Source organism: Notolepis coatsorum (genome assembly GCF_963971535.1).
Source record: "Notolepis coatsorum genome assembly, chromosome: 10".
Lineage (NCBI taxonomy): Eukaryota > Metazoa > Chordata > Actinopteri > Aulopiformes > Paralepididae > Notolepis > Notolepis coatsorum.
The window spans coordinates 12107516-12121764 of NC_140174.1; the positions used below are offsets into that span (position 1 = coordinate 12107516).

The window sequence follows — 14249 nt, forward strand, 5'->3', positions numbered from 1 at the left end:
ACACCAGGGTTACTGTAGCTGCAAGTTAGTTTCATGTGTGAGTGAGGGTTAGCTGGTTGTGAAGTTAGTTTTCTGTGCGACTGCAAGGGCTTCGAAGCGGAGGAAGGAGAGAGGAATAGCTGGTTGTGAAGTTAGTTTTCTGTGTGAGTGAGGGTTAGCTGGTTGTGAAAGTTAGTTGTATATGTGAGTGAGGGCTTCGAGGAGGAGGAGGAGGAGGAGGAGGAGGAGGAGGAGGAAGGAGAGAGGAAGAGCAGCGCGCTCAGGCGGCAGCGCGCAAGGAAGGACAGCAAGTCGGTCGGAGACTGGAGTCGCGAGGATGGAGATCCGGCCGGATAGGTTTAAGATTGCTGCAGCCAAGACCCTCGGAAAGATCTACGGGTATGTAAAAATAAAATAAAACACTGGGATTTATTATTATTAGTATGAAATGTTTCGGCCGGGGTTGCTTGCTCTCATGGAGCGCATGCGAGTGCCTTGAGTTGCTCCTTTCCAAATGCAATGCTCACTTTCTGCTTTCAACACAGCCGGGGACTAACTAATCCTGATTCTTTAAAGTGTAAAGGTGATTTTGATACAAACATTTCTCAAAAACAAAAACAAAACTATATATCCGCTTAAGATCAGGCTGTCCAGGGGGCTGGATTAATTACCGAGGGTTAGGTGACCTGGTACAACATCTGTCTCCCGGTTATCCACGGAACAATAATGCGCTACATTGAAATTAGCAAAACTCGTTCAAAATTCAAGACTCGCAACACTTGTGTTCACAGTACTTGTCTTATTTTATTACATTAAAAGTCTACAACATATATCTTCGTCAGAGCAAAACCGAAGCAATACACAATCTCAGTCAGTTGGCCAAAAATATATATGAAGTTGTCTTCAAAGCGCACATCCCGTGAAGCATAAATGGCCAATTGCCTATACTATAGCTCTGTTTTCACACGCAATTCTTAGCTTAACGCGTTGCCTGTACAGTGTACATTAAATACTTGTGTATTTATGCACCGTTTGCAAGGTAATAACTACTTGCGTTTAATATATATCCTATGAAATCCTCTTATCTGTCTATGTCCTATAAGTCAAATGCATTGCAAGTGCGTGTAGAAAAACGCATAAGCTCGGCTTCTTAAAGTTAGGGTATATCATGATGGCCTGGGGTGGGGATGAGTATAGGCCTGGGGTGTGGTGTGGATGGCTGGGGTGGGGATGAGTAGGCCTTGTGTCGTGTTCTCTTGTGACATTGGGACAATATCGGGCCCCAAAATGTCGAAAATAAATAAATAAATAAATAAATAAAAGATGTACAGTAGCCTACTTTTTTGGTCAGCTGCTGCATGCTGTCCCTTAGATGTCTCCACTTTTGATATACCCTGAACATGTCAGGTGGCCTTTTTGAAGTAGGCTGATGCAGTCGACAGCATGCCGATGATAATAGGCAAGATGCAAATGTCTGAACAAACACGCCAAGAGAAGAACTAAAAATAACTTCAAAACCTCAAATAACCGGTGATCATTGGGGTATATAGTGTGAGAATAATTTTTTAAAGCGTCTCTCTTTCTCCCTCCCCTCTCTCCTTTCTCTCTCTCCCCCTCCCTCTATCTCCTATCTCTCCACCCCTCTCTCTCTCTCTCCCCCTCTCTCTCCTTTCTCTCTCTCACTCTCTCTATCTCCTCTCTCTCACCCCTCTCTATCACCACCCCCCTCTCCTTTCTCTCTCTGCACTCTCTCTATCTCCTCTCTCTCTCCACCCTCTCTATCTCCTCTCTCTCCACCCCTCTCTCTCCTTTCTCTCTCTCACTCTCTCTCATCTCTCTCCACCCTCTCTATCCCCTCCCTCTATCTCCTCTCTCTCTCCCCCTCTCTCTCCCCCCTCTCTCTCCTTTCTCTCTCTCACTCTCTATCTCCTCTTTCTCCACCCTCTCTATCTCCTCTCTCTCCACCCCTCTCTCCTTTCTCTCTCTCTCTCACTCTCTCTATCTCCTCTCTCTCCTTTCTCTCTCTCACTCTCTCTCATCTCTCTCCACCCTCTCTATCCCCTCCCTCTATCGCCTCTCTCTCCACCCCTCTCTCTCCCCATCTCGTTTAAAAAATAAAAAATAAAAATAAACAAAAACTCCTCATACAGACATTATGAGAACGGGAAAAAAAACTGTTGACACCCAGCAAACGAGAGTGACACCTGATGACGTGTCGGCTGAAAACACGCACACACCGACGGGTTGCTGAAAACACGCACGCAACGGCGGGTTGCGCCGCGCAACCTGTTTGCGCTTCTCTCCTTTCTGTCAGGATTGAAGAAGCGTCTAAACACACAAATCCTCTCCCGAAATAGCTGCTCCTCGTCCAAGCTGTCGGCCCACGTAAATCCCTATAGGCCGTATACACACCTGAGCCACCGCCCACCGCCCCCCCCCCTCTCTCTCTCTCTCCCTCTCTCCCTCTCTCCCCCTCTCTCCCTCTCTCTCTCTCTCCCTCCCTCTCTCTCTCTCTCGCTCTCTCTCTCTCTCTCTCTCTCTCTCTCTCTCTCTCTCTCTCTCTCTCTCTCTCTCTCTCTCCCTCCCTCCCTCCCTCCCTCCCTCCCTCTCTCTCTCTCTCTCTCTCTCTCTCTCTCTCTCTCTCTCTCTCTCTCTCTCTCTCTCTCTATCTCTCTCTCTCTCCCTCTCTCCCCCCCCCCTCTCTCTCTCTCCCTCTCCCTCTCTCCCTCCCTCCTTCCTTCCCGGTACCTCCCGGTTGCACGGCTCGATAACTCGTCATCATCCCCCCATGCGGCTCATTTACACTCGGGATTAGCCTATACCTATACGGGCCAGTGTCCGCGGTAAAGCTTTTACTTCCTCCCCTGATGTTGCATTAACACGGGCAGTGCCATAGACACGGCCTGCTGTCGTGCGTAATGCGCACGGGCGTGTCACGGTCTGGTCATTCCCTCGCACGCACCTGCTATTAATTCTGTCCAGTTCGGCAGGTGAAGGGTTCAGCCTCGCACACAATGTTCAGTTGTAGCTCTCATCATCTCTCACCTCCAAGATGTTTACATGTAAAGCACACTATTTCTAATGTATTAGACATCTTTTTTTTATTTAGTTAATTATTATTGTTTACACTTTTTCCTCATATTTTTTATATTCAGATCGAATTGGATTGCCTATATACATTTATGTCTTTCTATACTATTGCCCTGCCCATACCTGTACCTCCCCTCCCCCCTCCCCCATGCTGCTATGACGGAATATCTTATCTTATTTGACTATAGGCTATCCTTTTATATTATATTATATAATATTTCTTTGTAGTTCATATTTAAATCACATTTTAATTTTCCCAAGTGGATCAGTAAAGGAATATCTTATCTTATTTGACTATAGGCTATCCTTTTATATTATATTATATAATAGTTCTTTGTAGTTCATATTTAAATCACATTAAAATTTTCCCAAGTGGATCAGTAAAGGAATATCTTATCTTAATAAGGGGAAGAATAATTTCACCCTTTACATTTATTTGTATATGTATACATATATTTATGTCTTTCTACTATTACCCTGCCCATACCTGTACCTCCCCTCCCCCTCCTCCACGCTGCTATGACGCCTGCATTTCCCCAAGGGGATCAATAAAGGAATATCTTATCTTATTTGACTATAGGCTATCCTTTTATATCATATTATATCACATTTCTGTGTAGTTCATATTTAAATCACATTTTAATGCAGGTACCCTTTCAGTGTGTCGGTGATAAACCCATACAAAACCTTGGTCGAGAATGTAACGTGATGCAAACTGTATGAGCCGTTTCTTTAGCTAACGCTGACACAGAGTTGTTTGGAATCAGTCAGATCCACGTGATATGACGAGTGTCATGTTCAGGGATTTCCTAAATACGCCAGTGGACCAACAAGAAACAATATGGTTTGATTAAATGTGGTCTACTCACCATGATTCATCAAATAACCACTGAATGGCAGCCATTGAATGTGTATCAGGGATTTTATTCATGACTTCCTTAACCTTCATCAGAGAGCCAAGGCTGAAACGTGTTGGTGATACTAATTCAATTTAATTTCAAACCTTTATTTAAACTCAAAAGGCAACTGGGGTCCCCCTCATTTACAGTCACGCCTAGTGTACTTACAGAAATAAGCAACAAAAAAAAGCATGTAAAATCACAGTACACAGCTTATAAAATCATAACGAAGAGACAACAAGACGAGGCAAAGAGCAGGGATAACAAATCAACTAAAACGCGTACAACTTGATTCGCAGGTTGGAGGTCAATGTTTTTAAACTCTGCAACACGATAACATAGTCCAAGACATATTAGAAAGAATCGCGGTCTTGACATAGATATTTTTTATATTCTTACAAACATCATTTATTTAATTCCTGACTTCCTTACCTGTGGTTGAATTGTATACCATCGTTGTCTGAAACTGTCTCGAGAGGTTTGTCCCCAAAACAACTCCATATCCTCAGAGATCCCATTTGATCCACAGACTCAATAGAGACAATCAGGACACAGTGTCTGGTTGTCGCGGGGCTTCAGAACCCACCGCACCACATTTATCTCAGACGGGCACCAGTGGAAATTATATTGACTCCTGTCAGTTCAGAACTGAGTACTCTGTTGGCCATAAACTTTTGTAGGAAGTACATTTCTAGCAGTTAAACTCACAACTTGTACAATTTCCATATTGTACACATTCTTGTAAGTTATTGCAAGAAATATTGCATTTGTATGTTATATCCATCTGCCCAACATTCTCTACAGTGTAATCTGGCGACACGTGGTAGAATTCTGTATAAACTGGCCTGGTTCTGTGTAAGTAAAGTTGATTTAGTGGAGCACCTCTCACAGAGCAGAGTCACAAAGTGCTTCACAAAGAGTAAAAACTGTTAAAAATGTCATGTGACGTATGCTGTAGTAGGTCACACACTGACGTCACCAGCCATGCCGCACACAACGTCCAACAGCCATTTTCCTCTCTCTTGTCCAATGAATGATTCCAAGTCCAAAGCTGTAAAGGAATGTGAATCACTACCCACTTTCAAAAACACTCTCAAAAAACACCTAAGGGAGACTGCAACTCGAAACTGGCCCCTGTAAATGTCCGAACACAACCCCCTCCAATGTACAGTAAATTACCAAGTATGGTCTTGTCAATAATCCAATGTACAGTGTTTAGTATCACAAACAGTACTGTAATTGCAAATCTGGTATGTCATAAATGTATAGATGTAGCAGTACTGTCTATCTGTATGTCATGTATGTCATATATGTTATGATGAATTGAAAATGGGGGACCCTGATGTAAACAAGACGAAAGTCTTTCTCTGGTCTGCATCCCCTTAACAATTGTATGTATTGAGCTGTACTGTACTGTACCCATTCTGCAATCTGTTAATAAAGTTTTCATTCATTCATTCATTCATTGATTGTGGGACTGTGTCGCTGAACTCTGAACTGTGCCGCTGCACTGTCCCTATACGCTCGTGTCCTTGACACATGAATTAAGAGATTACGCTGGAAAGACAACCCGGGATTTCTCCCTGACTGACCGGACAGAGGGGACACGGATTCACAGGGTCAGCCATGCACTCTGTCCAGATCCCTAATCCAGAGTTTTGTTCATATCCACTCGTAGTATCCAGTGGACTTGCCCCTTTTGGTGTCACAATGTAAATCAGAGAGAGAGAGAGAGAGAGAGAGAGAGCGAGGGGAAGAGGGAGAGAGAGAGTGAGAGAGAGCGAGAGAGAGAGAGAGAGGGAGAGAGAGAGAGAGAGGGAGAGGGAGAGGGAGAGGGAGAGGGAGAGGGAGAGGGAGAGAGAGAGGCAGGTAAACTGCCTAATCCTGAGTTCCGTTCACATCCACTCGTAGTATCCAGTGGACTGGACTTGCCCCTTTTGGTGTCACAATGTAAATCAGAGAGAGAGAGAGAGAGAGAGAGAGAGAGAGAGAGAGAGAGAGAGAGAGAGAGAGAGAGAGAGAGAGAGAGAGAGAGGCAGGTAAACTGCTGAGGATTACCAGGGATATTCTGTATACCTCAGGGTCAGGCGAAGTCAAACAGAGTTACTACAGGAAATGGCAGCAGAGATATAGAAGCAGAGCCAGCCCTAGACCTTTGGGGGCCCTAGGCAAAAAAAATTATAATTTGGGGGGGGCATTCCGTTTCACCGTAATTCAGATCACTGCACCAGAGGGGTTCATCCGTTTAGACATTTTGCCATTTGGATGAAATGTTGTTTGACATGAGGAATGCTGTTTTGAGAGGCCCTGTATAGAGGAAAAAATCTTTATTCAACATTCAAGATATTTATTTGTCATATGCACAGTTTTTTTTATCCACTTTTTCTCCCATTTTAAATCTTTCTCCCATCCCAATTTTCATATCGTCCAATTCAACCCTCCCCTGTCTTCGAACGTTGTTTCTTGCCTCCCACAAGCCGGCTGCAATGTGGACTAAGTCATACATAGCACGAGTCCCCTCCGATACTCGAGGTAACAGCCGTCGCATCTTTTCACCTGCGCGGCTCGATTTTTCAGCGTCTGGGGTCTGGGCTTTGGAGGGGCCCCGCCCCCGTCGCTTCTTGATTCTACTGCGCAGGCGCACCAACCGACCTGTAGGAGTCGCTGTCCACAACGCCCGATCCCCACCCTTCAGTTTCCCTCCCCGTAATACGGCCAATGTGTATTACTGTGGACGACCAGCTAAACTGAAAGCAATGTGGAGAGCGGGGCATCCTGTTCGAGCCTAGTCTCCAGCATTCGTTGCGAGCGCCTTGCCCACTGCGCCACGTAGCCGCCCACTTGTCACATGCACAGTTAAACACAGTTACACCGTACAATGAAAATCGTACTAAATTAAATCACAAAATATAGACTTAAACTAAAATTGAAATATTAAGAAAATGTTTAATGCCAAAATAAAGAATCTTAGAAAAGAAAAAGTAGAAAAAATAAGGGATGAGTGACAGAGTAACAGTATTGCACATTCAGTTCACAGTGTAGTGGTAGAAGGATGTAAAGTGCACTAGGCATTGATGGTAGTGGAGGTGACACAGCAGCGTGTCTGTGTAGCGTTCACAGTTCAGTCAGTCAGTCAGTGAAGTCACAGCAGCGGTCAGAGTGTCTGTGTAGCGTTGACAGTTCAGTCACTCAGTGATGTGAAGTTGAGGGAGCTGTTTACAAGCCTGATGTCCTGTGGGTAAAAACTATTTGTCAGCCTATGCTCCTGGATGTCAGACCCCCTATAGCGTCTCCCAGATGGCAGAACAGAGAACCTCTATATAGAGACAAACGATAGAGCTGGAGCCCTACGGTCGGGAGGTCAGGTCGGAGTGACGTTACGCTCCGAGAAAATACGGGATCGTCTGAAGCGCAGTGATTCTCCGAGACGGAGGTCGGCGCGAAGGAGGAACAGAGGGAAAGGGATGATGAACGACAGGGGGGCAGAGATGAAGGAGGGAGAGAGCGGAGAGCGAGAGAGAGAGGCTCGCGCAAAGACAAAAATAGAGAGGAGAGCCAGAGATATTAATAATTCAGAGAGAGTCATTAATATTTGATCAATGTCAAAGACCGCCGCAGCCGCTCGGGTTAACTATTTTTGGTTAGTGAGATTTATGAACGCGAAGACGATGTTGTTCCATATTCAGTGTGGACCGATTGCTTACTGTTGAAGTTGCTATTTTTTCTTTTGCCGAGTACGCTGTTCAGGTTTGTTTACTATAGGAACAGAGTGTCCCTCTCTAGAGTCGTTGTGTCATTGTTGTGATCCCCGTCATTTCTCAACCTTGCACAGGAAGTGCACCTTTTAACAAATGCATGAGACACTCAGGCATGTGCTCACGCAGGGCTGCTCGAGCACCTGCCCCCTTCTCTGGCTGGTGTTAATTGTATTTCATTTGTATTTATAACAAGTTTTGAAAGATTGCGGGGCGCTGGCTTCTCTATAGTTCAGCCTGTAAGTTACTGATCGCTTTAAAGGGGAACTATCTTATAAATGGCCTTTTTGAGTGTTTAGCATTGTTTCCTAGCTATGTGAACTTATATTAATATGATCTATGTCTCTAATTCTCATATTGGCGCATTCTTCCAATTCTCCTCTCACAATATTCACCCTCACTGAACTGAGTCATCTGAAAATGTGCTGATTTGTGATGTCAGAGAGACACCGCTGCATGATAATGTGGCTGTGTGGCATCAGGCATAGACGCCTGCGCAATAGAGCACGCGAAGCAGCTGCTCTACGACTATTGAACATGGGGGGGCAAACGTCTGATTTTGCTCCCCCACTTTTTGATCATATGAAAAATATGATATACCCCCCCCCTCCCATATATAAATCTAACCATAACTACGTAATTTCAATCAAATTAATAATACGCAATGACACTTAATAGCAAGTTTTTAAGTTTCCAAAGATTGCGACCCCCCCCCCTGCTCCCCCATATGGTTTGATCCAGTGCCTCTCCAAGTCCAACCCCCAGCAGAGCAGACAGTGGCACACGGCGCTGGCGCTGCAGGTAGGCTGAGTGTAAATATCAAAGGCCACAGAAGTGTGTCATTTGGTGGCAGGCAGGATTTTCCAGTAAGTTGTTTATGATTGTTAAGATTATTTATGTTAGACATGTCGTTTACAAATTTTAACGTTCGCGAGCAGGGCCGGATTAATGACGACCGCGGCCCGTGGGCCTTTAGTGACGAGCCCCCCCCCCCCCCCCCCCCCGGACTGGCCATCGGGAGCACCGGGAGTTTTCCCGGTGGCCTGGCCTGCACAGATAAAAAAAAGAAATTATATAAAAAAAGAAAATATATATAATTTTTTTTAATTTATTTTTGCCAGGCCATTGTTTCTAGTTGTGGCGGCAGCGCGGTGCGATAGTTAGATAACCTATGGTGGGTGGGGAACAACCAGGATTTCACTGTCTGCGACAGAGTTGGAGAACTATCTGACTCTCTCCCTCACGCGGACACACACACACACAATGGAGCCGTGCTGCCGCTTGTGATTGGTGGAGGCGGGACCAGGCGATACAACTGATTGACAGCAGAGGCGGCGAATGGAATGGCAGACGGCACTCAGATGCAGAATAACAGCCAGGCAATGAGCCAGGTAGTGAGGGACTCGGGAGAGATACAGTAGAGCGAAAGTCAATTAACGTTGATGTCAAGATGGACAGTGGAAGAAAGAGAAAGGGTGGAGGAGAGAGGGATAAAACAAAGAAAAAGAAAGGCCCTTACAGGAGAGAGTGGTTAACTGTATTATAATAGTAAATAGAAAAATATGTTGTGCTCTTGCTTTTTTCTTTTTGAAGGTGGAGAGAGTAGCATTGCTAGTGCCACAACAGTTTTATTTGAGGTCCATAACAGTACATTGTACTAAGCAATTGTTGGCTCATTAGTTTGTGATTCACATGCACTAAAATTCACCAGAATGCAGGAAATTAAGTCTTTGTAACACAAAAATTCCTGGTGGGGGACCCCCAGACCCCCCGCTTAAAAAGTGGCCTGATTGGGGCTATATTTCGCGCTATATCTCCCGGTATGAATTATTTCCCCAGTCCGGCCCGTTTAGGGCTCAATACTGCAAGACAAGTGGCAAAGGAGAGAAAGGGAGGGAGAGAGAGGAGAATGAGAGAGAGGAAAGAAGAGAAAGAGAGAGGAGAAAGAGAGAGAGGAGAAAGAGGGAGAGAGAGAGAGAGAGAGAGAGAGAGAGAGTGAGAGAGAGAGAGAGAGAGAGAGAGAGAGAGAAATATAGAGAAAGGAGAGGAGAATCTCACCTGAACCTCAGGAGTCAAAGGTGTGCAGACAGAAACACTGAAAACCTAAAGGGGATTTGGGATTTATTTGACCATCTCTAAACTGAGAGAGAGAGAGAGAGAGAGAGAGGCTGATTAAGAGGTAAAGTGCCGGACAGCACATCAAAAAACACGGGCAAAAGAAATGTCTGAACGCATGGTGGTGCCCCTTCTTCTTGTCGAGCCCCTGCCTCCCGAGATGTGTCTGCACGGCCCTGGGGACACTCGGTCTGTAGATATTCTACGCTCCGTGCAGAAATGCTTCAGTCGTGTGGCACCGCCCTGCTAGGTCTCCATCAGCTCCCTCAGACCATGGGCTGCACACCCCTGGCCTGAAGCGCCGGCATGAGTGGACGGTCACCACGGTCTGAGGGAGCTGACGTAGGGCTGGGCGATATGACCAAAAATGTTATCACAATATGTCACGATATCGTTTCATATCGTCCGATATCAATAATTATCGATATTTTTTTTTTATCCTCTCTTTCTCCGATTTTTCTCTGTTTTTCTCCCCGTCCCAATTGAGTCGTTATGCCAATTCCCCCTTCCCCTACCTGGTCGTTGTGCGCATGTTCTCCTACTGGTCGGTACAAGGGAATCCTGAAGTCATCCGCACGCTTCCTCCGACACGCGCTGCGACAGCCAGTGACTCTTTTTTCACCTGGCAGCGAGGACTCTCATTGGTGAAGTGTAACGCGTGGGAGGGCACGCTGCCTCCGTCAAGTCCTGCCTCCGCTGAGCAAGCGCCCAGACCTGACCTGTAGGTGTCGCTGTCCACAACGCCAGATCCCCACCCATGACTTGCCCTTCCCCTAACCCAGCCAAACGGGTTAGTATAGCGATCAGCCCCAAGCAATGCTGACTCCGGGAGTCGAGACCGCATCCTCTTGCATTGGTGACGAGCTTTCTCCGCTACGCCACCTGACCGCCCCTCTAATTATCGATATTTCTATTAGTATAAAATAAAAAGATACAAAAAATTTAAATGATTATTTAAACAACAAATGTATGTTTATTTTGCAGCAATTCTTTGTCGTTGCCGCCATCTTTAGTGTTTGTTTTTTAAAATTATCGATATTATTTTAATGATCGATTATTAAAATATATCGCGATAATTATCGTTATCATTTTATCGCCCAGCCCTAAGCTGACGGAGACCTAGCAGGGTGGTGCCGACCCATACTACCCTCGGGGCAACGCATCCTGAACATGTTGATCGGGCTATCCATCAGTCGCTCGCTTCGGCGGCGAAGGTGTACCCCGGGCACCTTCCGATAAGTCACGTGTCACAGTCGGAGGAAAAGTTATCGTTCAGCTCGTTGGGTTTGAACCGACACGGAACACATTTCACCAAAGTATTCTCCCGTCGACAACTATTACTACCCAATAATCATTGGCCCGCACAGAGAAAATGAACACGATGTAGTAGAATTGTTACCCGGGGTTTGCTCTATGCAGTATATTGAACGTATTATGACTTAAAGGTACAATAATAATAATAATAATTCATTACATTTATATAGCGCTTTTCTACACACTCAAAGCGCTCCCCACAATGTAGGGTGGAAATGGCCTCCTTCACCACCACTGGTAGCACCCAACCTCGGGCTACGCAGGCTCAATGGCTGCCATATACTGGCACCCGGCACCAGGCCACGTGAGCGGATCGGCGCGGGCGAGAAATCCGCTCTTCGCTCTTTAAAGCTTGGTCCGCTCCGCTAATCGCTCATGTTGACCCCGCGCCCAAGTCGCTCTCCGCTTGCTCACCGCTCACCTTGAATCGAGCGCTCCCCGCTCCCCGCGCCACATCGCTCGGCAGATTTTTCTTTTTTGTTGGAGCATGGCCCGGAGCGGATTGGAGCGGAGGAGAACTCTCGCTCCGGACGTCGCGCCGACCCATTTTAAAACCCACTCCTCGCTCACGTCAAAACCGCCCGCTCCGCTCCCCGCACCGCTCACGTGCACTGCCCGGCACACATCACATCAATGGCTGAACGGCTCAGGAGACAGGGATTGTGATATCAGCCAATTAAGGGGAAGGGATGATTAGGTGGCCTTGATGTCAGGGTTAGGATTGGGAATTTGGCCAGGAACCCCCTACTCCTTACGATAGGCGCCCTGGGTTCTTTAACGGCCGAGATTCAGTCAGGACCTCGGTTTAGCATCTCATCCGAAGGACAGTGTTATGTTCCCTGTGTGACTGATAATTACCCTGACCCTGAAAACAGCCTCTCCCTGAACGTCAGCAAAACAAAGGAGATGATTGTGGACTTCAGGAGGTCGGGGGTCAAGGACTACAGCCCCCTCAGCATCGACGGGGCACCGGTTGAGAGAGTCAACAGCTTTAAGTACCTCGGAGCCTACATATCCGAGGACTTGACATGGACCACACACATTGACAGTGTTGTGAAGAAGGCACGACAACGCCACTACTTCCTCAGGCGACTAAGGAAGTTCCAAGTCAGTCAGAAGATCCTTAAGAACTTCTACTCATGTACAATAGAGAGCATCTTGACTGGCAACATCACCTCCTGGTTTGGGAATAGCACTGCACAAGACCGAAGCAGACTACAAAGAGTGACACGTTCAGCCGAACGCACAATTGGAGGGGGGCTCCCCACCCTCCAGAACATTTACAACAAGCGTTGCAGGGGCAAGGCTAAGAGAATCATTAAAGACTCCAGTCACCCGAACAACTGCCTCTTTGAACTGCTGCAGTCAGGCAAGCGATACCGGAGTCTCAAGGCGAGCACAGAAAGACTCAGAAGAAGCTTCTATCCCCAGGCCATCAGGCTGCTAAACGAACAATGAACACTACACAACAACAACCATCAAACGCACATAGCACACACATCCACACGCACACACTCACTTTAAACAAACACACTGTAGCACCCACTCCACACACTTTATAGCACACACCCACTTTAAACAAACACACTGTAGCACCCACTCCCCACACTTTATATTTATTGATGAAGGATTGCACTACAACTCGTACACCTTACTGTAAATTGTACCTAAATTGTACCTCATCCCATTCTGCTTTGCACTATATAGTACTGTACATTAGTACACTGCATAGTATTGTATATTATATGGTAACTCAGTTACGTCTATTCTGCATCGAACATTGTACATATGTCTATACTGAACACTGTGACCTCATTTTCTACTTCTAAATTACATGCTATACTATGTTATTTGATACTATCTTGTCTAGCACAGTCTCTGGAGCGTAACAGTAAGAAGCATTTTGTATGAAAGTATTCTGTACTTCTGTATGACAACTATTAAAGAAACTTGAAACTTGAAACTTGAAAACTTGACCCGAGGAGCCCCAATAGGGAGACCTCTGCTCTCTTAACAGCTGCCCTTTGGCATCGAAACACACAACTGTACAGTAAATAAAGCAGTAATCTGAAGCAGACTTGTCTTCCCTGCTCTGTGGGCTGACAGGGGGGTGTTCTGCTCTCTGACAGGGGGGTGTTCTGCTCTCTGACAGGGGGGTGTTCTGCTCTCTGACAGGGGGGGTGTTCTGCTCTGTGGCAGGGGGGGTGTTCTGCTCTCTGACAGGGGGGTGTTCTGCTCTCTGACAGGGGGGTGTTCTGCTCTCTGACAGGGGGGTGTTCTGCTCTCTGACAGGGGGGTGTTCTGCTCTCTGACGCCTGTACGTTAATGCCAAGCAAGCAGTGCAAAAATGCTTCCGCATTCGTCACCGCACGCTAGTGCGGTAAAGCGCCCTTCTTTTCAGACAAATGCTACCGTGCGTGCACCGGCGGCGGCGTGCTCGCTCAGGTGCGTGCGTGCGCCGGCGTGCTCGCGCGAGGTGCCCGCGCATGCGACACGAGCGGAGCTCAATATATATAAGTCACCGCCCCTTATTCAGTATCTAGCAAATAGCTCAATTGGCAAGGACACATGGCTGTGGATCCTATGGCTTGTTTGCTGGCGAGTTCGAATCCCATCGAAAATATTTTTTAACGTGATTTTTTTTTAACGTGTATTCTTTCGCCGATTAAGGTTAGGCATTGTTTCGGAGTTGGTTAAGGTTAGAACGGTTAAGTTTAGGCGCTGTTAAGGAGCTGGTTAAGGTTAGAGTTTGTCAAAGAGAATGGCAATATAATTTCTAAGGTTAAGGTTAAGGTTAGGCATTGTTTCGGAGTTGGTTAAGGTTAGAACGGTTAAGTTTAGGCGTTGTTAAGGAGCTGGTTAAGGTTAGAGTTTGTCAAAGAGAATGGCAATAGACAGCCTATTTCCGCGCGACCTGGGCGCTGGGCGGCGGAAAATGAAAGGCGCATTACTGCATGCCACTACGGTAAATTTTTGCACTGCTTGCTTGGCATAAAGCTACACGCCTCTCTGACAGGGGGGTGTTCTGCTCTCTGACAGGGGGGTGTTCTGCTCTCTGACAGGGGGGTGTTCTGCTCTCTGACAGGGGGGTGTTCTG

General features: G+C 46.5%; 1 protein-coding gene across 1 annotated transcript in view; it reads left to right on the forward strand.

The window, feature by feature from the left end:
- Window positions 1-316: 316 nt before the first annotated feature.
- The window catches only part of LOC311235443 (vesicular glutamate transporter 1-like), a gene marked incomplete at both ends in the record, with an annotated part of 55177 nt that continues 41244 nt past the window's right edge, over window positions 317-14249 (forward strand). Inside the window, one exon of the mRNA XM_084322906.1 lies at window positions 317-378. Coding sequence (XP_084179032.1) covers window positions 317-378 — 62 coding nt within the window. The remainder of the gene's footprint in view (window positions 379-14249) is intronic.